Genomic DNA, 24216 nt, shown 5'->3' with positions numbered 1-24216 from the left:
ATGCATCAGCAAAAACATTATGACATTGGCTGTTGTAGCAAGAACACATTAAGCAATACTTTGTTTGAGTTGGGCAGATCATATGTAAGTTTTGGGTGGAGCTTACAAAAAAGTTAGTGGACTGATGTCAGCTGATTGGCTGACCAAAAATACATATAATGGTATTGTATAGCTATTGAAAGACATGTTAATATTGTTTTGAGGACAATATATGTTTATTTTATACAATGTCATTTGTAATTGTTACATTTCTGTTGAATGCTAACATTATATAAATACAAGAAGATGATATATATTATATCAATATAAAATACTGTAAATAATATTATTGGGCTGTCGTTTTGGGTTCATTGAACCTGAGTGACCCAGCACAAGTAGCATGTTTCATGATGTGGCTGTGGCGCTCTCTGTCGGCTGAGATAATCATTTGCAGTGATATTATTAAAATAACTTTAATAATAATTGTTAGAATAATATAATAATTACCATACTTTCATCCGTATGGAATATGACACATGAAAATATTTGATTTGTTTAAGACATACACAACCAGCGTGGTCATATCATCCATGGGGCATTTATTGTCTTCAGGCATATTTTTGGGAAACCCTACGCGACCTGCGTCTAGCTGTTTAAGGACCACAAGATGTCTATGCTTGCTGAGCGTACGTAAATTTATCTTAGAGTTTTGACGGATATTTCCCTGTTTCTTTCACGGTAACAACGTGAATTTATATGTTTTATGTTTGCTGAAACCCGCCGCAATCAGCTATAGAGAGGCTTTCTTCCGAAAGTATTCCGTACTTGTTAAACTATTCAAGTAGCTAGCATTAGCATTGATACAGCAGTCTGTGTAAACACGTGCTTTCTCTTGTAACTCTGTATCTCACTGCAGAAACATCTCATTAGCTCAGTTTAGCTAACTGAATTGTGCTTAATCGCCTTGCATTTGTATTTATTTATTTCCTTTTTTATACATATTTGGTGTAAGCTATGGCACTGACATTGTTCCCAATGGTTCTCAGCATGAGTTTTAAGCATTGCTTCTGCTCTGATTTCCGTAACGTTGACAGTTGTCAGCCATTGAAGTTACATGCACATGACACGTCATTGTCCTCATTATTATCTGGGCCAAGCAACTCGCACGTCAATGCGACGCCAACTAGACCTTAAGTGTGTGTGTGTGTGTGTGTGTGTGTGTGTGATGTTTGTGTGTTTATTTGGTGTGTGTGTGTGTGTGTGTGTGTGTGTGTGTGTGCGCGCGCGCGCGTGCACACGCACACACACTTAAGGTCTAGTTGGCGTCGCATTGACGTGCGAGTTGCTTGTCCCAGATAATAATCAGGACAATGACGTGTCGTGTAATGTTTTGTTGGATGATTTTCATGATATGATTTTGCTTCTCTCTATCCAGCCCGGAGGAAACAGAAGTGGTCTGTTGACCCCAGGAACAGCAGCTGGAGTAAGGATGACTCCAAATTCGGTCAGAAGATGCTGGAGCGAATGGGCTGGTCCAAGGGCAAGGTGAGATGGATCTTCCTGGTTGGGTCAAAAGTGTATGAATGAGTTGGTGAGCATCTGTGTCAATGTTATGTCCTTTCTTTTCATGTTAAGGGCCTTGGCAGAAGTGAGCAAGGCTCCACTGACCATATCAAAGTAAAACTTAAAAACAACAACTATGGTCTTGGAACCAGTGCCAGCTGCGAGGTGAGCACACACTTTGACTTAATACATATGCACACAAAACATAATTTTGTGTGCATTTTTTTCCACAATTTTTTTTCATTTCAAAGGGTAACTACTGTTTTTTTTTCCAACCTTTTATCCTATGTTTGTGTATGTAAGTGACTGATAGCAACAACAATCGTTGAAATTGGCCCAGTAATAACCGTCAGCCACAGACGGGCTAAAAAAAGTTTTAAAAAGATCATACTCTTTAACAGAAAGGTTGACCTCCTTAGAAATCCGTTCTATAATGTTGTCAGACACTTAGAATATTAATCTGAGCCTGTCAATGGCAAAACAAGCACTTGTGTGAAGGTAAATACAAGCTGCACAATTGCATTATTAAATTATATTGCAGCTTGTTTTGACACTGCAGCAGTCTTGCTTAGTACTGGACCAATGTCAAAGACTGTTGTTCCCGCCAGTCACTTAGACACAAAAACATATGTAGCTAGTGTCCAGGTTGAGAAAAAAACAGCCTTTAACATGTACAAAAAACACAAGTTTCTTTTTTTGAATGATTTTCCAAGAGAACCTGTTATTAGATCCAAATAGTGATTAGATCTCTCACAAAGCTGTTTGTAGATGTAGATTTCAATGCATGGGAGCAGTATATTTTTATCTGCCTTGAGGGGGTTTATTTAAACTACTTGAATTTATCATTTATCTTGAGGAATATTACACTCTCTAAAATTACATTTATTTCAGTTTAGATGTAAATGATTACACAAATAGTCAGGCTAACCCATTAATACTGAAAATCCACCATAGTATATAGTAATATTGCATTATACAGAGAGATGTTTCTACTATACAACTACTCTTTCATATAAATGGGCTGTAATAAAATAATAAACCCCTGTCAGTTTTACACAATTCAATTTAACAGCACCGCACACTTCATCCTTCAAAATGGTCACAAAGTAAAAATAACACCTAAACCATTATAGCCTTCACAAAGGGAGGATTTATGGCAGGATGGTTGTATTAGATTGCATTAGTTTTAGCTAGGTGTACCTAATAAACTGGCAACTGAGTAAAAAAAATCCATAATTATCTCCTGTATTACTTTTGAAGTTAATTGCCGGTTCTGTTGTGTTGACATCTGGTCTGTTCACAGGATAACTGGATTGCCCACCAAGATGATTTTAATGAGCTTCTTGCTCAACTGAACAACTGCCATGGTCAAAACAGCGGCAATGGTATGTATTGTTTATAATGTGCATATAGTGCCCTGTTTACTTACGGGTCGAGAATTTATTTGTTGTGGTCAAGTGTGTGTACTCTTCAAACCAGTGCCACTTGTTCTTCATATACTAATTAAAGAAAATGTTTTAATTGATAAAAAAGTGACTATAAATAGTTGATTAGATCTGGCAAATGGATATTGCCTATTGTGTGTATATATTTGTGATTACATTTCTACTTCTTTTCAACTAGTGGGTCGTAATATAGAAATATATGTACTCACATAGAATACATACATATTGAATTGAATATGGTATGACTGACACTATAGTATCTAAAGTTGATACATCAATGTATACTTAACTCCAGCAAGCATTGAATGACCCCTCGCATGCAATATGTAACATGCGATATATAATACTTTCAGTTGTAACCTTCCCAACACTGTGGCTCTATATTAAACTACACGACTACACCAAATTACAGTGCAGCTAATGCTGGCTGGTTGGACAGTAGAGGGTGCTGCACTGCAACATTTAGAAGAGAAAGCTGTGTCTGTCATACAATAACCGTCTTTATCACTGTTCTGGGAAACGTAGCATTTATAGAATACTGTTTTATTCGAGTTGGTAAAGATGTGCAATTATGATGAACATGAATTTGTAACTACACATGGACATATTTTCTTTTGTATTATTTTGTAAATATCTATAGGACCTCCACCACCAGAAGAGCTGAAAGGATTCAGCTTGGAAGAGAAGTCCAAGACCTCCAAAAAGAGGGTCCATTACATGAAGTTCACTAAGGGTGAGTTTATCGTTACTGCTGGAGGTCTGAGGGATAAACCTAGCTCCGGAGAAATGTGCACGCAGGGTCAACTTTTCTCATTCTCACCAGTCATTACATTGATTAGCTTTTCGTATCCTGGAACAAACTCAGCCATTCTGAATTACGAGTTCAGCGCATAATAGAAATTATCTCCTGAAAAATGTATCTCTGTTTTAGATAAAATAGTTTCAAGGCAACCGTGTACTAATTTAGGCCTAGCAAAAATGTTCCTTCCAGCAACAACTTAAGTGTATGCCTCTACGTTTTTAGTTTTCCACTTTTCATACAATCAACCCAGACAGACAAAAATACTCCTTATCCCCTGGTTGAGCCTTTTGCACTTGGCTCAGACCACAGATGCTGATCAGAGCTCTGTCAGCCTGTGCTGGGTCAGTTGGCCCGGTCAGTGCTCTGGGAGGTTATTAATAACTCTTCTTTCTACTTTCATTACTCCTTTACACGTCAGGAAGTCAAAATATTCTGGTCAAGGCCAGTACACTGATAGGTACAAGGAGGAATTTGGTGTTCAGGACCACTGGAGACCAAAATGAATAACCAGCACCCTATACTTTATTTCTGAGTTGCTTTACTTGAGCATGGAGCATAGTTGAGTTATATACATTTTCTTAAGATTAAGAAAAGTTTTCATTAATAATTAGTGTTTTGTGTTATATTTGCAAACTAGCAATACGTGGTAATATTAATTAATGTGAGTTTTTTTTTTTAATACAGTAATTCCGAATGCAAGAATAGATGTGCAAGCTCATTAAATATCGTGTTAAAGTAATTCATATATCATTTTTTTGTTGTTGTTATTGGGCTCAGATGTACTTCATCAGGTCAACATACATGGGAAAACAAATATCTCAACTTTTGCCTCACCTGGAAGAGCCAGTAGCAACTTCCTGTTTCCTGTTTGGGGCATCTGGCATATCCATTTACTGGCCCCCAAAAACACCTCCCAGAGGCTGTGTGACCCAATAGATGACCCTGCCAGATAAGATCTGGCCTCGGTCTCTTCCTTCTCACCCTGTTTTTATGATCTTAATTTGGCAGAAGCCAGAAAAAGTCAAAAAAAAATAATATTAGAAGTGCGATGATTTTCCTCCAGACGCTCTGCTTTCTGCCCTCACTCTCTATCTTTCTGACTTGTACGAAGGAACGCTTGCCTCGGTTGATGTCCCGTATTGGGAGTCTGCATATGTTTGCTGCTTTGATCATAAATGCATTCCTCTATCATTAGTTAAGTTTCTTAATGACAGTTCAGCATAATGAGAACGTGTAAGATATTATTTGCATTTTGTAGTGAAATCTTTTTAGTAAAATTTTGTTAATATCTAGTACTGTGAAACCTACCAAACTGTGAGCCTATTGAATTGCTACACTTCTGTTTTGATCTCTATTGCTATACAGAAACACTCCAACCTGTTTTCATCTAATAAAGTCTGATCCTACATGACTTAAAGTTCTAATCCATTTGAGAAAATCCTTTCAATTATCACCACCAGCTGTTTATAAATGTCAGGGGGAATCTAAAGAGCAAGTAGCACCTGACACTGCTACTGTTAGTTACATTAAGACATTTAACACCCACTCTCTTTCACTATCTCTAATTTCTCAGACTGTTAGAATACAGCAGGAGGCAGTTCAGGGGAAAATGTGTTTACACTGGAATTCAATCTTGAGCCAGTTTGTGGCTCTGTAGGTATTAGACCTGTTTTTGGCAACTTAACACCACTTCTACTTAGAAGAGGCGGCAACTGTTGTCATGCAACAGACGGGACGCTGGCACTACTCGTTTGTCCATAAACGATGCATAACTTGATTGTAAACTTGAGTCTTCCTCCTGCCTTAAGTGGTCTGACAGGCATAAACTATCATAAACTGCGCGTTGACTGTTAAACTGTCCGTTTTAAAATGGAGGTCTATATGCAGAAAATATGTATGCCATGGTATTCGATAGCTATAATCTTGTTTTATTAATTAATTTTTCTAATCATCTCCTACTGTTGGCATTGCCTCGTGGTCTAAATTGGCATTGGCAACCAAAGGGTTACTTGGCAACACATAACCAGCCACGCCTGTTTGCATGCTTCCACTGACTGCTCCGATGCCGGCTCCCCTCCCTGCGAAGCTGTTGCCAAGTTTAGGCTTAGTAATAGATTTAGTGTTGCTAAGCATGTTACATGAGAGGTTGAAAAGGCAGATACTACTTATAGTTCTAGATGTGCAGAGATCAGACAAAGGTCAACCATTGAATTTAACTGTTTTTTTTTTTTTATATCTGATTTCATATCAGAAATATTTAATAAACATAATTAGCTTAGTCTGTGATTTGATACTAAATGCCATGCTTTCTTGCTTAAGTACTAGTATTGTCTAGGCATTTGTTATTAATTGATTAGTTAATTTGATATATCTGTAAAATCATCGATGCAAAAAAAATGCTGTGGCCACAAAAGCATCTTAAGAACCTCCCAAACATCTCCCTCTCCGTCTCAGCGCAGGCCTCCTCCTTACTCGCTCCTACTTTTTTATTGATATCCTGTTCAGGCTGGTTCCCTTACTGCCAGCGCTGAGGATTGATGGTCTTTGTTTGTGGGGAGAGGCACCAAAATCTCCACTGCTGAGGTCTGGGGCCCACAGCATAAACCAGTAACCCAGTTTTAATTGCTACCTTCATCTATCCCCTGTCACGGCAGCAAGGGTGGTTGATGGTTAAGAATTAAACTACAGCTCTCCATCCGTTGCTCTGTGCAGTTGGCTTTAACGTAGTCTTGGGGCTTTTAACGAAACAAATATTTGCATTTTAGCCAGTATGAGTCTGAAAGGTTTGAAAACATGACAGACCATATGAACTACAGCATATCATCATACTAAGGGGCTACGGGCCACAGGTAGTAAGTTACTTGTTTCCTTAGAAACATCATATATATACCACCAGTTTTGACTTTAATTGACATTGATATGACTGGACACCATCAAGTTTATTTAATTTTTTAAGTTTGTGGATTTCTCTGTAGAGCCTCAGTGATCTGTTGGTCTGGTTTGACTAGTTATCTGTACTGACACTTGTTCCTTGGAAACCAGTATGTATTTGCTAACACTTTCCAATGCACCACAGCAGTGTACATGCTTCATCCTGCGTAATGGCATTTAGCCACCTTTCAACGTTTTCTCTAAAAGCCTGAGAATTTTGACAGCTACTTCCTCATCCAAACAGTGAAAGGTCAGATTGGGCATAATTTTATGTTTGACCTGAGTTCACTAGATGACAAACACTACAGTCACCCCTCCGCTCCTCACCCCCATCTAATTTATTTTAGTTTTCAACATACGTTCTTGGTTTTACTTCTTAGACTTGCATATGCAGTGACTTTCAAAGCTAAGAGTAGGGGAGATAGAGGTTTAAAAGCAATAAATAACCAAATGTTATCAGAGCCCTGCTGAAGGAAGAGGATGCAGCTGTACGAACAGGACCTGGGCTTGAGACAGAGGACTGTGTGCTCCAGGAGTCTTTGAGGCCCGGCTTGAAAATGGGAATCCGGAGGTGTGGCGTGGCAGACCTTGTCATCTGTTTATTTTTCTTTACCGTTCTATCCCTGGAGCAAAAAGCAAACAACGCAAATCTCCTATTTATTTGCTCAAGAGACCACCTCTCCCTACCTTTTAGCCCCAACACACACACACACATTTAGATGTCTGCATTTTTAAATAATTAATTTTGTGGGTGGGTTGAGTGTTGTGGAAAACGTTACCTTTTGGTACATTTGAAAATGTAAAAACCCACTAGTTGATGCCGTTAATGCTTTGCCTTGTGAATAGGGGATTCTGTATAATTTGATCTTGTTTGAATTACTTTTGTTTATATATGTCAAACATATCTATAGTTTTGATTTTAATTTATTCTTTCCCCCCTTTAGGAAAGGACCTGTCCTCCCGTAGCAAAACGGACCTTAACTGTATCTTTGGGAAGAGAGGGAAACCTGCCAATGACAAAGAGCAGGTAAGCGGCATCAAGTTTACATACATTATCCGAAATGAGACAGAAAAACCTGTCTGGCCTTATAATTTAGGCTGATATTTTCCTCTCTTCTTTGGACATAGTTAAAAAAACAATTTTAAAGATTCTTTTGTGGATTTTTTGGCCATTAATTAATAGAAGATCTTAAGACTTGAAAGGGCAGAGAGAGGGGAGGAATAACATTTAGCAAATGGGTGCAGGTGGGAATTGAACCCACAGCCGCTGCGGCAAGGTCTACACAGACAGGTTCACACAAGATAAAAGTGAAAATAACTTATTTCCATAGTTCCAAAGTGTGTTCAGCTGATCGACTTTACAGTCAATTTATGATTAGATGCACTTGTCTCTAGGACTTTCTTATGTAGTAATTATATCCAAAATAGGAAATATGACATGACTAATGCCTGTTATATATGATTATTCATTAGATCCATTAAGTCTCTTATGGCGTTTTTCTACTGCATGGTACCTACTCAACTCGCGTTGACTGGTCTTTTTTGGTTTTATTAAAGTCCCTGGTACCTGCTAACGGGTACTTTTTTTTTTTTTAGTACCACCTCAGTCGAGGTTCCAAGCAAGCTGAGTCGATACCAGAAAGTGTCATGAAAACCTGCAGACTACTGATTGGTCGGAGAGAATCATCACTATTCACTGCGTCATCACTGCTTGTGACTGACTAGGGGTGTCCTGAACAAACTCGCTGTTGAAATAGTTTAGCCAGCGTTTTATTTTATTTTTTGTTTTTTTGCTGTTTAGCATCTTTTGTAGCTAATTGTCTTCTGGCTGTCGTAACAGCCACATGTCGAGAAGCAAAAATAACACGTTAGGTCACGGCAGTGTCTTGCTGAATCGAGCAGGTACCATTAATGGGAAAAATGCCATATTGGGCACTACAGTATATCCAGGTACAAAAGATCAGTAGAGAATACTCCTAATCCAAGCTGTAAATGACTATTTTTGCAGTGAAACTACTTTTCTAAATTAAGGCCTGTGATCTCTTTTAACCCAGTCAATGTCAAGTGTACACTGGGGGAGGAGATGGCATACCTCTAGCCAGGTGGCTCGAGCTTATCCGCCTCTGTCTTGGTAATTAAGAGTTACCACTGGTGCTGATGCCTCCATCAGTCGCTGCAGTATCATGTGGTCCTTGTGCTTCTACAGCGCCAAGCTCCTGAGCAGCCTGTGGCCCTAGATTACCAATGTCACATCGTGCAGCTTTAACACTGCCAACAGGCCACTGAGGCCTGCAAGAGCACCTAAATCCAGTTAAAGGATTTGCACTCTTACCCCCTACTCCTCACCCTGCACTCTCCCTCTTCTCTACTTCTGTCTTGGAGTGCTCACATCAGGTAGTTATAATGCCAGGGGGCATTATTAAAGGCAATTCAAAATTGGGGTGAGGTGTGCGGAAATCTGAAATAATGATGCTTGCAAAAAAGTTTTTTTTTTGCTTCTGGCATTGGTGTTAGGTCACATCAAACATCACGTAGCCATTTGGCGTTATGCTGGCTCTCGTGCTTTTTGAAATGTAGCTTACAGGCTTAGACAGGTGCAAATTGCATTCCAGTGCTAGTAAGTTCCTTTGGCTTATCTATCAAAAAGAAAACCTTAAATACATTTTTAGATATTAGATGTTTTGGATATTAACATCATTGTAAAGACATGAGTAGTGACACAAGCAGACACAGAACTTCCATGTCTTTTGTTATAAATTAATAAATCTTCATCATTCAATAAACTGGTACTTTTGGTGTCACAAGTTCTGCTGACTCCATACAGAGCCAAAAGGACAATGACAAATATAGCTTTTGGAGTCAGACAGAGAAAAGCCTCTTGTTGGCTTCCACCTGTTTATCTCAAGCATTTGGCTTGAAGAAATTGGCATCTTCAAATCCATAAATTGCAAGAGAAAAACCTTTTCTATTCCCCCGCAGGTGCCGTGCCATAACATCACAATGGCTTCCACTCCCTGGCTGATTAACATTGGAAATGCAAGCAATACACACCATCGTTTTCTCCCTAATCGTTTGGTTATGGGTTGTTATTTGTCAGCCAGGAGGGACACCATTGACCATATCGAAAACACTGAACACAATCACAATGGCATCCCATGAGGCCTTGTGTTAAAGCCCAGCAACATCTGAGGTTACTGGGAAGAGGTAAAGAGGGTGATGGACCAATCAAGCTCTAGGCATTGTGCAGAATCTCCTCTGAGTGTGTCAGTGACACTGCAAGTGACCTTCGGCGCACCCTGATCTGTGATTACAGTAGTCCACCATCACTATTACAGCACAAATTATGCTCTGCTATTTAGACACTCGGAACAATCTCCGTACCATAAAGGGTTATACTACTAACTAGTGGCTGTTTAAACATTAGGGGCTCTGGTTCAGCAGTGAGGCCAGGGGACCCAACCAAATCTGGATCGGCTTATCCAGAAATGCCCTCCTTCCCACTCATGAATCTTCCAGTACCTCACCCACCACCTACTGCTGTCTCTCCAGCCTCCCTTCCACCAGTCCCCCACTGCTGGGGTTTTCCTTCCTCTGCAGTGATGTGCTTCCTGCTTGCCTCTTATCGCTGCTCACAACGCTCCCTGAAACGCAGACACTCATGCACTCAGCTGTCCCTGTTCGTCAAAAGCAGGACTTGATGTGTTTAAAAAGCCCAAATGAGCCCAATGGACAGATTATTAACCCCTTCAGTTAGCCACTTGGTTTTATCCATAATTGTTTCATCTGTCTTTTTAATTATGTTTTAATAGTAATGTTTTTTTGGGTTAAACTCATGCTCTTTTTAACTTAAATTTGTAAAATGTTTTAATTTTAATGTACGATTTATTTTCTAATTCTAAGACAACAGTACAGTAGGTGTGACAACAAAACAAGCCCACATCCGATAAGTCCCTCAGAGGCTTACATTTATTTTCAATGCATTTATTTAGAACATTTTTAGGATGTCATTATTAGATATCTGATAAGATATAACTGAACAAGCCTAAGCAAGCGGATCACTGTCAAGTTTGGATAACTAACACTTTAATCATCAAAGTTTCAGACTTTATTCAAAATTAATTGAGTTTCAGAATCCAGCCCTACTTAAAAATGGAAGTGGTTACTGAAGAATATATGAAGTAGTAAAATCATTCCAAACATACAGTTTAGATACTCTTCTAATCTACAATCTAATACAATCCAAATTGGAAAAAAGTATAATCTAACGCGATCCAAAACAACTGTTCTGCCATAAAGTTTTTCTTTTATGATGCCTATCTATCATCTTTGTTTTTTTTCTCTTGAAACTTGTCATAGATGTTTAATTTATACTTTTTAGCATCAAGGTCATAGTGGTAGTGTTGTGCTGGACTGCGTTATATTAAGAGCCGTTTCTAATATTCTGCCCTCATGTATGTAAATAGCGAAGACAAACACCTCAATATAATGCAGTCAGGTACGACACTACCACTATGACCTTAGTGATAAACATAATAACCTCAGTCCACCTCAGTGCGTAGACACCTGAAAATGTATGTTTAAAACCCTTTTTTTTACACTCCCTGACCAGGGAGGGTTTATCAAGTTGTTGTGGAGCACCTGTCCATCTACATGGCTCTCTGTTATCCATCACCCATCCCACGCTTGCAAGCTCCCTCCATCTCCTGCTTCTTCTTGCGCCCCTCAACACAATTACTCACAGTATGACAAACGACAGGCTCTCTCTGCCGAGATATCAAAAAGCCCGGCCACTTCTAAATGAAGCCACTTTGGCAGCCATGTGCTCCCCCTGCTTATCGGCGGGCGAGCAGTGCCCCTGGCCGTCCTGCGTCCCCATCTCCTTCCTCCTCCTTCTCCACCACTGTGCCCTTCTCAGGGGGTTTAGTTAGGGGAGCCACATGGAGGGCCAGCCCGGCTTGATTTATCTCCCTTGCCCCTCTGCCCGGCCACTCAGGCAGGCCGAAAGAGCCGACGAGGCTCCAACGGGCCTCAGCTCGAAAGCCCGGCATTAGCTGAAATAAACCATTCTGCCGCCCAGTGAAAAATGTCCTCTGATTGGCTAATTAATCAGTCAAAGGGGAGCGACGCGGCTTGTGACTTGAGGGACCCAAGCGGGCGACCGCAAAGGGCCTGCTGATAAATAGACTCCTCGCCGATTCATACATCAACAAAAGTTAGTCATTTTTTAAAGCTGCCAGCTCAGATGAAAGGTGGAAACAAGCCATAGTTTTTATTTTTCCACCTACATTTGCTTCTGTGTCTTTAAGGGGGTGAGGGTGTTTATAAAAAAAGAGAAAAAAAAAGACATTTGCTTCAATGTTTCTTTTTGGGTGTTTAAAACAAAAAAAGAAGACACATATCAGTTATCGTTTTTTTTGTTTTTGTTTTTCCTTTTACAGCTTTTTACAAAAAACTATTTCTAATGAAAACTATATTAGGACTATAAAATTGCCATTGTAATAAATGTTAAAGAAAAGGTTAGAGTTCAATATTTCAGTTTTTTAATTTAATCTACCAGATTTAGATTTTGTTAAGAATCCCAAGTGTAATTTTATAATCAGCAAAATTTTATTTCAAGCTTACTGATTCAGCCTCTTAAACAGCACAGTAAAACAATTACATTCATATCTATAAAGAATTCAGTTTTACAGTCCACAGATACGATATTAAAAGCATCAAATTTGTTACATCAACCCATTCATTTGTTCTGTACTCCTTAAAAATGTCAGGGAAGAATAATGGTTGAGTATAATTTGGTACAAGGCTTGTTTTGACGTCTGAACCCTCCAGTCAGAAAGTCGGTATGGCTCACCCTGCTCTCGGGTCAGCGTGACCCCTGCGGCCTCTCCCACTCCCACTACTGCTCAGGCACAAAGGGCTGAGGATCAGGCCTCATCGGGTGGCACCTGTTGCAAGTTTTTCCTGCCCACGCGTCTTCCACATGAAAGATCGCACGTCAGCGGGGGCTCCCCTGATACCACTGTCTTAAGGAATATGGGGCAGGGGCGCCGCGGGTTGGGGGCTCGAGCGTTTGGCAGATGCGTCTGCAAGGCGCCAGGGAGTCGATGGGCGGAGTCGGCAGTGAAACTTTGCTGACAGCGCAGAGCCAAAATGTCTTTTCAGTACAGAAATGGTCTTCAACTCAAAAGTGTTTCACAGTAGATGAGGCATCCAATGCCAACCTCTCTTTAGTTGCTATAATCATTTGACTAAAACATCTGTTTTATTACATCTTGACTTCATGCAAGTGAGCAGTCTGACAACTTCTTTTTTTGTCCCTTTTCTTCCATTACTGTTAATTTAACTATTTCATCATTGTGGCGTAAACTAATAAAGGGTGGCTTAGATGGCTTTACACATGGCGAGTACTGTATGTATTTGAGTATGTTTGTATCAAGCAGCTTTATTATGAACTTCAATTCTTCTTCACAGGATTAAGTGTCTGACCTGTTGGTTTACACTTCCAGGACTATTCTTTACTTACTGCTGAGTTCCACTTCATTGTACAATTGCCAGTATGAATAAAAATACGGCACTAAAGCAGAGCTTTTCTTTTTTTTTTCTCAGTTGTTGCATCAACTTCAGCATTGATCTGTTGAAAGGTGAAAACGTGCATCGTGCACGTGCATGCGTCGCAGTTTGAATAGGCCAGTGCACTGATACAGGGAGCTGGGCTTATTGTGAAGCCGAAGAGCTCTAATGCCTTCTAAGATAACATCTAATTGCCTCAAGCGTGTTTGAGCATGTTTGTTGACGGTCCCGTTTGCCTCTACCGCTGAAAATATCAAGACCCGCCAAGCTCCAGCCCCTGCTACACACACACACACACACACACACACACACACACACTACCACCTACCTCCCTGGCAGTTCTGTGGACTGCTCCCTCTTGGCCATGCCAGCTCACTGACACTTACAGATTAGCGCAGAGAAAAAAGAAAAAGAGGGCGTCCGTCTCTTAGTTACAGGCCTAAGCTAGAATACATGGGGCTGGGGTAATTACCGCCTGGTGAAGCTGACCGCCCAAAGATTTCCAGCCCTCTCGGCTGTTTACAGCTGCCGACTGCCGTTTAATCACTGTTTCTTAAATCTAATAAATCACAGGTGGAGAAAAAAATAATCACTGTTTCTTTCCTCTCTGGGGTTGGGGTGAGGGGACCCTATGCTCTTGAGGGGGGCATTCTCGGCAAGCGTTTGCGATGTTGAACAAGCACAGGGCAGTCATGCTGCATGCATAATGTTGTCTTCATTTGTTACTTATGATAAACGTTCTTACACCGGGCACAAAGTGCAATTTTTCAAATCCCATTTTTTTTGTGTTTTGTCTTAACTACACACACAGTGTGCCTTTTAGAAAAAAGTCTTGCTTTATGGAAGCTTCCATGTGTGGCGTTTAATGTACTTACAATACATAATTTTAAAGTTTTTAACTTTGTTACCTTGTGTAAATAATTTCTGCAGAAAAGGAGTAACAGTTTGGATCACATTGGCGGCAGTGACATTATTTAAAAAAATTGATGTTCAACCGAACGGTTTGCTTATTTACCAGGGAATAAGGTATCCACCTGTTTTTCTGTCCGCCCACATCATGCTCATGAAGGATGGCTCGCTGGACTTGTGTGCTCATCAGGGAGAGACAGCTGGCTAATCAGGGCCTGATCCATAGACCTTGAGTATCGCCAAATTTATTATTGTGGCAGGACAATGAGGGCACACTCATGCAATTACAGACCCAACCAGTATTGGCTAGAAATTATTGGAAAAAGAGCAAATAATGCAAACATGCAGTTTTAAGAAAATAAATGGGCAACTGCAGCTTTGCCAAATGCTAACTAACGTTTGAGCCAGAAAGTGACGTTATACCTCTTTTGAAATGTGAGACATATTTGTTTTCATAACTTTTAATAAATACAGTGGAACTTATCAGCACACATATAACCAGTCACCATTTTTCATAATTTATCCGTGAGAGTCTAAAGGGGCTGGTTGTGCGAAGAAAAACCTGGCCTGGTTACTGTTGGTTTTGGAGCTACCATGAAGTGCCCAATTAAAACCAAAAAAGCAGTCAACTTAGTTTTAACTAACACCTTTTAATCTGGTGGGGGTATTAGCCAGTTTTTAATATTAAATGTTAACAAATTAATTATTTGACTTTTTCCCTAAAGGGTTAACGTAAACATGTTTTATGTGTAAGTTGGCTAATGCATAAAAACATTACATGTCATTTAGCACTTTTATCCAATGCAACTTTCAATTCAATGCTTTCAATCTTGAAGCTGCAAACTACAGACAGCAAGAAGTAAGTGCAAGTACATTAGCTTTAGCAGAACTACATAGCCATATGAAAGTGCAGCTTTAAAGTGCCCATATTATGAAAAAAATCCCTTTCTGGGATTTGGGGGGTTATTTTGTGTCTCTGATGCTTCCACACGCATAGAAACTTGAAGGGGAAAAAAAACATCTAATGCTGTTTTGAGTGAGATATAGGTTTCTGAATGTCTTCTGCCTTCAGTCTTGGGGTGAGCTGTTCAAAATCTGCACGGCTTTCTATAAAACTAGCATGTACGACTCCCAACAAAGATAGTAAAGAAGTGAGATTTCTCACTCTGTAGCTAAAATAGATACCTAAATACACGGGGGAAAACAGGATCTGCAGCAATGTGGAGTTCAACACAAATACTATGGTTTTTTTTTATATATATTTTTCTAAATTACACCATGTAAACCTATTCTGGTACAACCTCAAAATACAATTATGAACCTTAAAATTAGCATAATATGGGTGCTTTAAGAATATATAGTGTATATATAATTTTTTTTTTTATCTGAGGTGCAGTCGGAAGAGATATGTTTTTAGCCTTCGGCAGATGATGCGTAGGCTTTCGGCCGTCCTGATGTCAAAGGGGAGCTCATTCCATCATTTAGGAGTCAGGACAGAAGTCCTGAGCAACAGTCAGGATTTCGTTGAGTGATTTGATTTTCCTTGTTGTGAAGAGGCAGCAAGCGGGTTGGCTAATGCGGTGTGGGTGGATTGGGGTATAGGGTTTGACCCTGTCCTGGATGTAAGCTGGGGCTCATTGGTGGCCCTTTATGCAAGTACTAGTGTCTTGAAGCAGATAAAGGCAATTGGTAGCCAGTGAAGAAAGCAAAGGAGCGGTGTAGTGTGAGAAAACATGGGAAGGTTGAAGACAAGTCGAGCTGCTGCCTTCTGAATGAGCTGCAGGGGCCGGATGGCAGATGCAGGCAGGCCAGCCAGGAGGGAGTTGCAGTAGTCTAGATGTGAAATGACTAGAGCGTGAACCAGAACCTATGCCGCCTTCTGCGTTAGAAGGGGACATATCCTTCTGATGTTATGTAGCATGTATCTACGCAATCGGGTAGTTGCAGCAACGTTGGCAGTGAAGGAGAGTTGGTCGTCAAGTTTCACAACCAGTTTTTTAGCATTCTGGGTGGGGATTACCACAGTGATGGCAATTGTTATAGTAAGGTACGGGGTAGGAGAGCCCTTCTCTGGAAGGAAAGGAGCTCAGTCTTGTCAAGATTGAGGTACCTATCGCAACAACATGGAACTGGAGCTGCAAAAATACCAATGCGTGGCTTTACAAAATACAGGACCTTTTGTGGTCCTGATAACAATTGGAAGGAGTGTGATTGTTAATGTTGATACCTAGAAAAAGGGCTGCAACTAACCATGTAGTCTATAAAAGTCATGGCAAATACTCATGACTAAGATGGGTTTCTTCAGATTCCTTATTTTGTCTTAACAGTTATAAAACGCAGATACATAATGTGATTTTTTTTTTTTTTAAATGCGTCATTTCATAGAACGCTCCGTTTTTTTTTTAATTTTTGCAAAGCCAATCTACCCCTCCGTAATCCACTGTCTAATTATGTGCCAGTCACAGTTGTTCCTGCATCGCGCGGCTTAGTTTCTAGATGTAAACAGTTGCAGAGGACAGAGTAACGAGAGGAAAATTCAACAGATAGCAGTTGTTTATATGTCGGTCTCAAGGTTTACCAGTAAACGCAACATTTTGTCCCGTCTGTGTTATTCAGACAACAGCAGTGAGCAGTGCTAGTCTGTGGCGGTGCTAGTTAGCGTCTTTTAGCTCACAAGCTCTAGGGCTCGAGTAACTTTTTTCCGCTAGGACGCACCGGTGCTAATGTCCTTGCATCCGCTGCAATGTTGTTTATGTGGATATGGTTTAATTTTGCGTTAAATTACCCATTTCTTCTGTAAAACCGTGGCTGTGTTGGATCTCTCTACTCTCTCTACGCGCATCCCCGCCACACATTGGCGCCAGTCCACACTTATGACATTTGTCTACAGTTTTAATTGTTAACACAGCTGTATATTGTTAAATATGAGAGGCAAACCTGTATTTGTACCATTTTTTTTCGCTGGTAACCCTGCTATCGCGGCCGCCACAATGAAGAACACAGAAGAAGTTATTGAATGCAACTAACTTCAGTTGGTAGAGTGACAGCGTGTGAGACGGAGCTGCCGGACCTGGACCTGGACCCGGGCAGAGATGTGACCCATGGCCAGAATATCATAGTTCATAAAAATGCAGCGCAGTGAAGATACAGAAATTTCATACACGCGACGTGTGTATCTGCCGTTCGACCCGTGCTGAACCTGCTCATAATGATCAGCCGTCGCTCTGTGAGTAGCTCTCCCTCTCTCCTTAGCTCTTTTAATCAGTTATTGTTGAAAACAAGTGAAGGAGCTTTCTCAGAGATAAATTTAAAAAAAATAGCTAATTTTCATTTGCGTGTGTTGCAGCTGTATGTCTATACAACATACAACTTCAAAATAAGAAGAATGTAACATAATATAGATGTGAAGCAGTTATAAAAAGCCTATGTGACAATAAAATTTGTTTTGGTTAAAATCAACAAATCTTGAGAATAATCGTGATCACAATTTTGATCAAAAATCATCGTGATTATCATTTTGGCCATAATCGTGCAGCCCTACCTTTGAGGGTCACTGTTATAGTTTGCTATATTTCAGGGACATGTTGCAGGTTAACCTCCTGTCCAAACAACCCTGCCACATACCAGTACTTATCTCTACAGATATTGTATAAAACTATAGAAACACTATAGGTCCACTCAAGGGCGATGTTTTTTAAATGCAGAGCCGTTAAGCTGTCCCAAAATCCAAATCATTTACTACTTAGGTAGGCCTACTTTCACGTTGTCTAGTACTTAACTGTGCCCTATGTAGCTGTACAGTGTAGGGGGAAGATTAATTGAATATGACTCTGTATTAGCAAAGACTGTTAGAAACATTAGAACATGCCTAAAAGGATCGATAATGTAATTTTAGCTTGTCTTGCCCCATAAAGGTTTAAGATCTAGCCAAGTCTACATAATTTCTCTGCTGATCTTGTTGGGTTGAAAAAGTTTCTCCTGCACTCTAGTGCATCTGTTCCACCATCCCTCTGCTGGCTTGATTGACTCTCCTCCTGAATATGTTGGCCTCAGTATCTTGGCACCTTGGCACACGTCTTACCGTTGGCTTTCCATGGGTTACATTAGCAGGGAGAGATATAACTGGAGTGTCTTGAAGGAGGCGGCCTGTTGAATGTCTTCCCACCCTCTCCTTTTCTTTGGGACCCTCGGCGGGGCCCTCCCTGTGTTCCCTGCACAGCCCCCGCCAGGGGAGAGAGCGGAGCAGGAAGGGCCCGATAGCCAGCCAGACCGCTCCTCTGCCGAAGGAGCCTTATCTCAGAACTGCACACAGTGCACTGAGCGCATCCTTTTCCTGGGGTTCTAGGAGGAGGAGGAAGAGGAGGAGGAGGAGGAGTAGACATGGCTGGATGTAGGTGTGTTCTCCAACCCCACTGTGTTGTAGCCTGGGACTGCCTTTTTCAATCTGTAGTTCCAGCAATTATGTTAACTGATTTTGTAAATTATAAACTGGTTGCGTCCCTTCTTGAGCTGGAGCTGTTGGTTTTACATGCAAATTCCTTTTGTGCATTTGCTATCATAGGACAAAAATTCAAAATTTGGTTGTTTTTAAATAGTAAAACAAGTTATGTTAAATCTTTTCTCTTTAAGGATTGGCATTACACAAAGAAAAAAGCTAAATCCCTATTAGCATTATCTAATGGCATGAGAAAGTTTTACTTGCCTTTACTACACTAATGTATATTTATATGTACATTTTAATTTTTTGCTGCAAGAGCTTCACCTAATCTGTTAAGTGAGTAATAATAGTGACTGACAAACTGAGGTTTGGAGTCCATTCTTTTTTAATTTTTTTAAACTTTGTAGCTACCACTGACTCCAACGTAAGACTTTCTGTAGTAATTTGACTGTCCATTATTGATGAATCAGGAATGTAAATTAGTTCCCATTTTATTTATGTAATAAAGGCATTTTCAAATTCTTAAAGAAGAAAATGTCACTGGTCTTGAAGAAAAGTGTAGATTTTTGTTATCTATTAGTGCTACACACAAACAAGACAATTATGAATCTTAAGAAGTTGATACTGCAGTGGTTACATTTTGGTATTATATTACAAATTCCTTTACTGGCCTTGTGTGATTTCCATTTTATGTTAAAATATTTTATGATAAAGCTTGTATATTACGTGTATTCTGGTTTGAGTGTTTTTCATGCTGTACACTGTACTATGGCATTAATAGAAATTTTGACTGATAATATACAGAGAAAATCAGCAGTTGTGAAAATAGGGAAAGAAGATCTCAAACATTGCTGCAGTGTCGTTTCTTAGTAACATGTTGCCCTCAACAGTCCCCAACAAAAATCTCCAGGGCTGCCAGTAATGCTGACTGGATCTGGTTTATATCCATACTACACGCATGCGTGTCCTGTCAGATCAGGGTCTAATGGAGATCCCCAGGCAGTGAGGTCGAACCACGGACCAAGTTCCAGCCACTTTCTTGATGAAGGAGATGTTTCTCTCTCAGTCACTCTCTTCTTTTTTGCCCCTCGCTCATTCTCCCATTCCCTCTCTTGAGAGTAATTTCACAGGCAGTTCTAAAGTGGCCCCTAGCCATCTTCCCAAATCCCAGTTACATGTTGTTTGGCGCAGTCAGCTCTAAGCCCCATCTCCTCTCCCAAGCAGAGAGGATGCCATTGTGCAGTAACAGGGAGTATAGATTTTCTCTGGGAAGTTGGAAAGTTTTGTTTAATGGCACCGCAACTGAAGGGCCTTGTCCCCCTTGTTAGAAGTTGGGGTTCTTTCTGCTTGAGGTCTGATGTGACGGAAAACTTTGTAGTCCATTTTAACACCTGCCTTGTCATATAGCCTCAATCAGGTGCCTCATGACTTTGTGAAGCTTCTGAATCCATCCTTTTTAGATGGAATGCAGTCAACAGAATATGCAGTAACTCATGTTAAATAAGGGTTTTACATGCGTGTCATTTATACAATTTAGAGCCTGAAAGTATTGAACCAGGGTTTATTTACGGAGCAATCATTTCTTACCATATTGATCAATATTTTAGGCCACAAAACAATGAAGAGCCTTTTAGCAGGTTAAGACTAATAGCTTGTAGGGTTTCACTGAAGTCCCTGGTGGCTAGTTTGGCACTTTTGGTAATCCTATGAAAAAAATATAGATGCAATGTACGAGGAAGCCCAGTATATGTAGTAACGTCACTTCACATTTCAGTTTATTTTTGTCCCACAAGACCTGTTTGGATCTACGTTAACATTGTTTTACCAGGCTATCAGTTAGGTTGTCTTATCTCAATCCGTGTTAAGGGTCAAAGAAGTGTAATCTGAGTGTAAAAAGCTTTAAGGCCAAACCATGAGGTGACTCGACACAACACTGTTTTCAATTCATCTCTAATCTGTAGGGTTTGAAAAATGCCGTCCACTTCATCTCTGAGGCAGGCAATACACAGAGCTGCATTGTTTAATGTGATTCTCAAGAGGAGCTCCTGTATTCTTCTGGACAAATCATTATGCATTGAGTAGGCCATTAGGAAAATGAAGACGAATGGGTGGCAGGGGTAAGGTGACAAATTGTTCATGCTGTAGAGTTAAAAACTAGACTGTTGTACCTCACAGTTGTAAAGTAGTCCCTGTTTAATAATGTCAGTGACCAAATTGATTTGCGTCCACAAATTGGAAACATTTTTTACCAAAACAAATAAATGACTACTGCATTTTTCTCCTTTATCACTATTTTATGTGTATTTAACACCCAGGGATCACCTTCTAACTGCTTCTCTGGAATCTGTTGAAGCCTTTTTTTTCTCCACTTTTCTTCCACTTTCATCCCAAAATGGGTCGTTCTGACAGAAATCATCTGATGCTGCTATACTTTTTGACATACGCACGTTGAGGAGGTTCACAAATTGACACCTGCCTGTAGTGTTGCAAACATTGCACAGGTATGTCATGTTGCAGGGGGGGAAAAAAGTCTTGTCTCAGAATCAAGATGACATTATGCCAAACACCAGAAACCTGCATTAGCCAAGAAGAATAGTGGTCACAGATACTGTAAATTCTTGTCACAGTTTCCTGACAGATATTTGAGACAATGGCTTAACTACTCTACAAAACAGAGTTTTGAAAAATGGAGTGTCCTGGCTTCCAAGAGTTTATTATCGCACGTCATACCCTCTCTTGCTCTGTATGTTTTCTGTCTGTATCTACGGTGCCACTTTACTATACAGGCCCAATGCCAAAAAAAGTGATCTTTTAGAGATAAAGAAATGAACATTGAACTAAACAAACACCTGACGGTTTAATCTCAACTGTTTAGAGACGGTTTAGAGCTATTGACTGCACATTTATTGTATCTTATGTGTTCTATATTGTGTAATAAAATTTTACATTTTACAGCTTTGATTCACACATTAAACTTGCAATGTAAATATTTCTTTACCGTGTGTGTGTGTGTGTGTGTGTGTGCGCGCATACATGCATACATACATGCATGCATACATACATACATACATACATCCTGTACACTGTCACCACTTAATGGTTTATTTATTAAAGAAGGTATGGTTTGGTTCAGGCTGAGAGATGGCTGTTTGTGGGCCTGATTCTGCAAGGACACACAGCTGGGTGTGTGGAGCTACATTGTGTTGTAAGAAGATGACAAATGTCACATGTGTGACAATTGGGTCCAGTGATGCTTATTTTAAGATGATCTTTTAACACCTATTGTTACCGCAATATCCTATTTGGGGCTCTTTTTACTCACTAAATCTTAAAAAATCTGCCAGGTTAATCTTGGCACGATGATTGACGATCACTTAAGCTCTTCAGTCCACCATTGTGTGTCTGTCTATTTCTGTGTAGATCCCCTAAATGCTGCATTATATCCTAACTGTGTCTTCTCATGTGTGTGTTTTGGTCCAGGAGAACAACAGCAATGATTCTCAGGGTGAGGCGGAGAGTTTTACTCCTGCTGCCTTTGAACTGGATACAGATTCAATCACCAATACTGTGAAAAGTACTCTCACTATGCAGGAGTATTTTGCACAGCGAATGGCTCAGTTGAAGGCTCGTGGACAGGACCAGAGTACAGCACCCTCAGTGGAGACCAACGAGACACCAGGTCCATCTGAGGAACCCAGTCCCATCCTCATCAGCAACAATGATTCAGAAGAGTCCAGAAAGAAGAAGAAGAAAAAGAAGAGCAAAAAGTCATCATATGAGCTGGAAGTGATTGAAGAGAAAAGTACTGCTCCTTCTTACATAATAGTGGACGATGAGGACCGACAGCAGGAGCGTTCAGGGAAAAAGAAGAAAAAGAGGAAAATTGTTGAAAGCGAAGGAGCTACAAATGAGAACTGTAGCTCCACCTCTGGCGTGGAGCAGAAGTGTGCGGAGCTGCCTCCATCGAAGAAGAAAAAGCTTAAACACCAAAAAGAAACTGAGCTTCTAAATGGACACGGGCCAACTGAGGAGCTAACTATAGAATCTGAGGTTGTTCACAAAAAGAAGAAGAAACGAGAGGAGGTCAACGATGTAGCAAAAGAGAACGAGGAGGAGGTAGTACAGAAAAAATCCAAAAAGGACAAGAAAAAGAAACGTCGTGAATAGAATGAAATTAATAGAATTGCCTCCAATGCAATCGGGAACTTGATACTCATGTTGTCGTATTATCATAAACATGATTATGGGGGCCCACGTGTACGAAGCGATTGCCTTTAATGTCTTGTATAGATATAGTCTAATAACCTTAGACATTTGATAAAATCTATCTACAATGCATTCATACATAAGTTGGCATTCTTTCTTGAATGAGTCAGTTTTCCCATCAAATTTAGAAATACTTTGAGTGCTGCCATGTGTCTCTTATTGAATAAAATTTATCCATATTGCTTGATTAGGAAAAATGGTTATTTTGTTTTTGTTTAGCAAACATGTATTTTTTTCAAATGCTATTATTGTGTCTTACCACCTTTTTATATGCATCATCATTACTATTAATTTAGCATTCGAATTGGGTTTTATTTCCTTGCAAGCAATTAGTTAAACCATCTTATTCCAGTTCTTCAGACAATGGATAGAAAGTGACCCAGAGACAGTTTTTGTTGATTTTGCAAAAACAACAGAAGCACACAGACTTAGTCATCTTGATGTGATATGACTTGCCAAAATATAAACAGATGTCATTGGTCTGTCTGACACATTTATGAAATGTAAGAAAACCGACAAACTTTGGTGCTTTAACAGGATAAAATCCCTTCTGTTTTTAAATAAATCCAAAATTCCAATGCACGTATGTTTGATTGTTGTTTTTCCCCTTCATAGGTGGAGTGAAATGTAGGTGAGTTTAAGGGAAACAGGAGAGTGGTGAGGAGAAATGGGTTTACTTTTGTTGAGAAGTACAGAATCTATGCTGTAAAGGTAATCTAAAAACATATACCAATGGATGCCATCAAAGATTTATGGCGTTCACAACAGTCACCCTTTCCTCTACTAAGGTTATGTAATCTTTTCTTTGACTTAACTGACAAACTCTCAACAAGCCAGGTTTGTTCAGCAAGGTTGCATGAGTCAAAGGAGGAAAAGGGAAACTACAGATGTCACATCGTATACATCAAAGCAACATAGCATTCCTCGTAGCGTTTTTTTGCGTTTTTTGATTGGTTCCTTTTTTAATACTAAGATGTAGGTATGATTCACAGGTGGGCTTTTTTTGTTTATATTTTTTTACTATTGTCTTCTTTTACTGTAAAGTCATGGAATTAAATTCAGTTTATTACATAGTCCATTAGTCCATACAGTTCCAGGTTCTTTTTAAAATTAAAGATGCCTTGTTACAAAAAAAGAATTTGGCTCTCTAACAGATGAGGCTATCATGTTTTATGTTAAGAAATTAAACGATGTATTTCCTTTTTAAAAGTCGAGTCAGTCACTATGAATATATTGTAGTTGTTCAACCACTATTTACTGACACATTTGCGCATAATCGTAGGTAAAATGTATTTTTAACGTGCTTTTTGCAG

At 39.8% G+C, this 24216-nt stretch overlaps 1 protein-coding gene across 2 annotated transcripts; it reads left to right on the top strand.

Moving 5' to 3' along the window:
* Positions 1–631: 631 nt before the first annotated feature.
* On the top strand, positions 632–22961 carry pinx1 (PIN2 (TERF1) interacting telomerase inhibitor 1). 2 transcript variants are annotated; one of them, XM_032543288.1, is made up of 8 exons: positions 632–665; positions 1415–1524; positions 1615–1707; positions 2846–2927; positions 3628–3720; positions 7665–7747; positions 22118–22837; positions 22874–22961. In XM_032543288.1, the coding sequence occupies exons 1-7, from the start codon at positions 647–649 to the stop codon at positions 22802–22804; spliced, it is 1167 nt and encodes a 388-aa protein (XP_032399179.1). In that variant the 5' UTR covers positions 632–646; the 3' UTR covers positions 22805–22837; positions 22874–22961. The 2 variants fall into 2 exon arrangements, with proteins under 2 accessions (XP_032399179.1, XP_032399180.1); XM_032543289.1 differs by lacking the exon at positions 632–665 and adding an exon at positions 745–806 and having other exon boundaries at positions 22118–22961.
* Positions 22962–24216: the final 1255 nt, after the last annotated feature.

The sequence above is a fragment of the Etheostoma spectabile genome, chromosome 18 (assembly GCF_008692095.1).
Source record: "Etheostoma spectabile isolate EspeVRDwgs_2016 chromosome 18, UIUC_Espe_1.0, whole genome shotgun sequence".
Lineage (NCBI taxonomy): Eukaryota > Metazoa > Chordata > Actinopteri > Perciformes > Percidae > Etheostoma > Etheostoma spectabile.
Note: the sequence above shows the minus strand (reverse complement) of the source record. Positions and strands in the feature narration are given on the sequence as shown.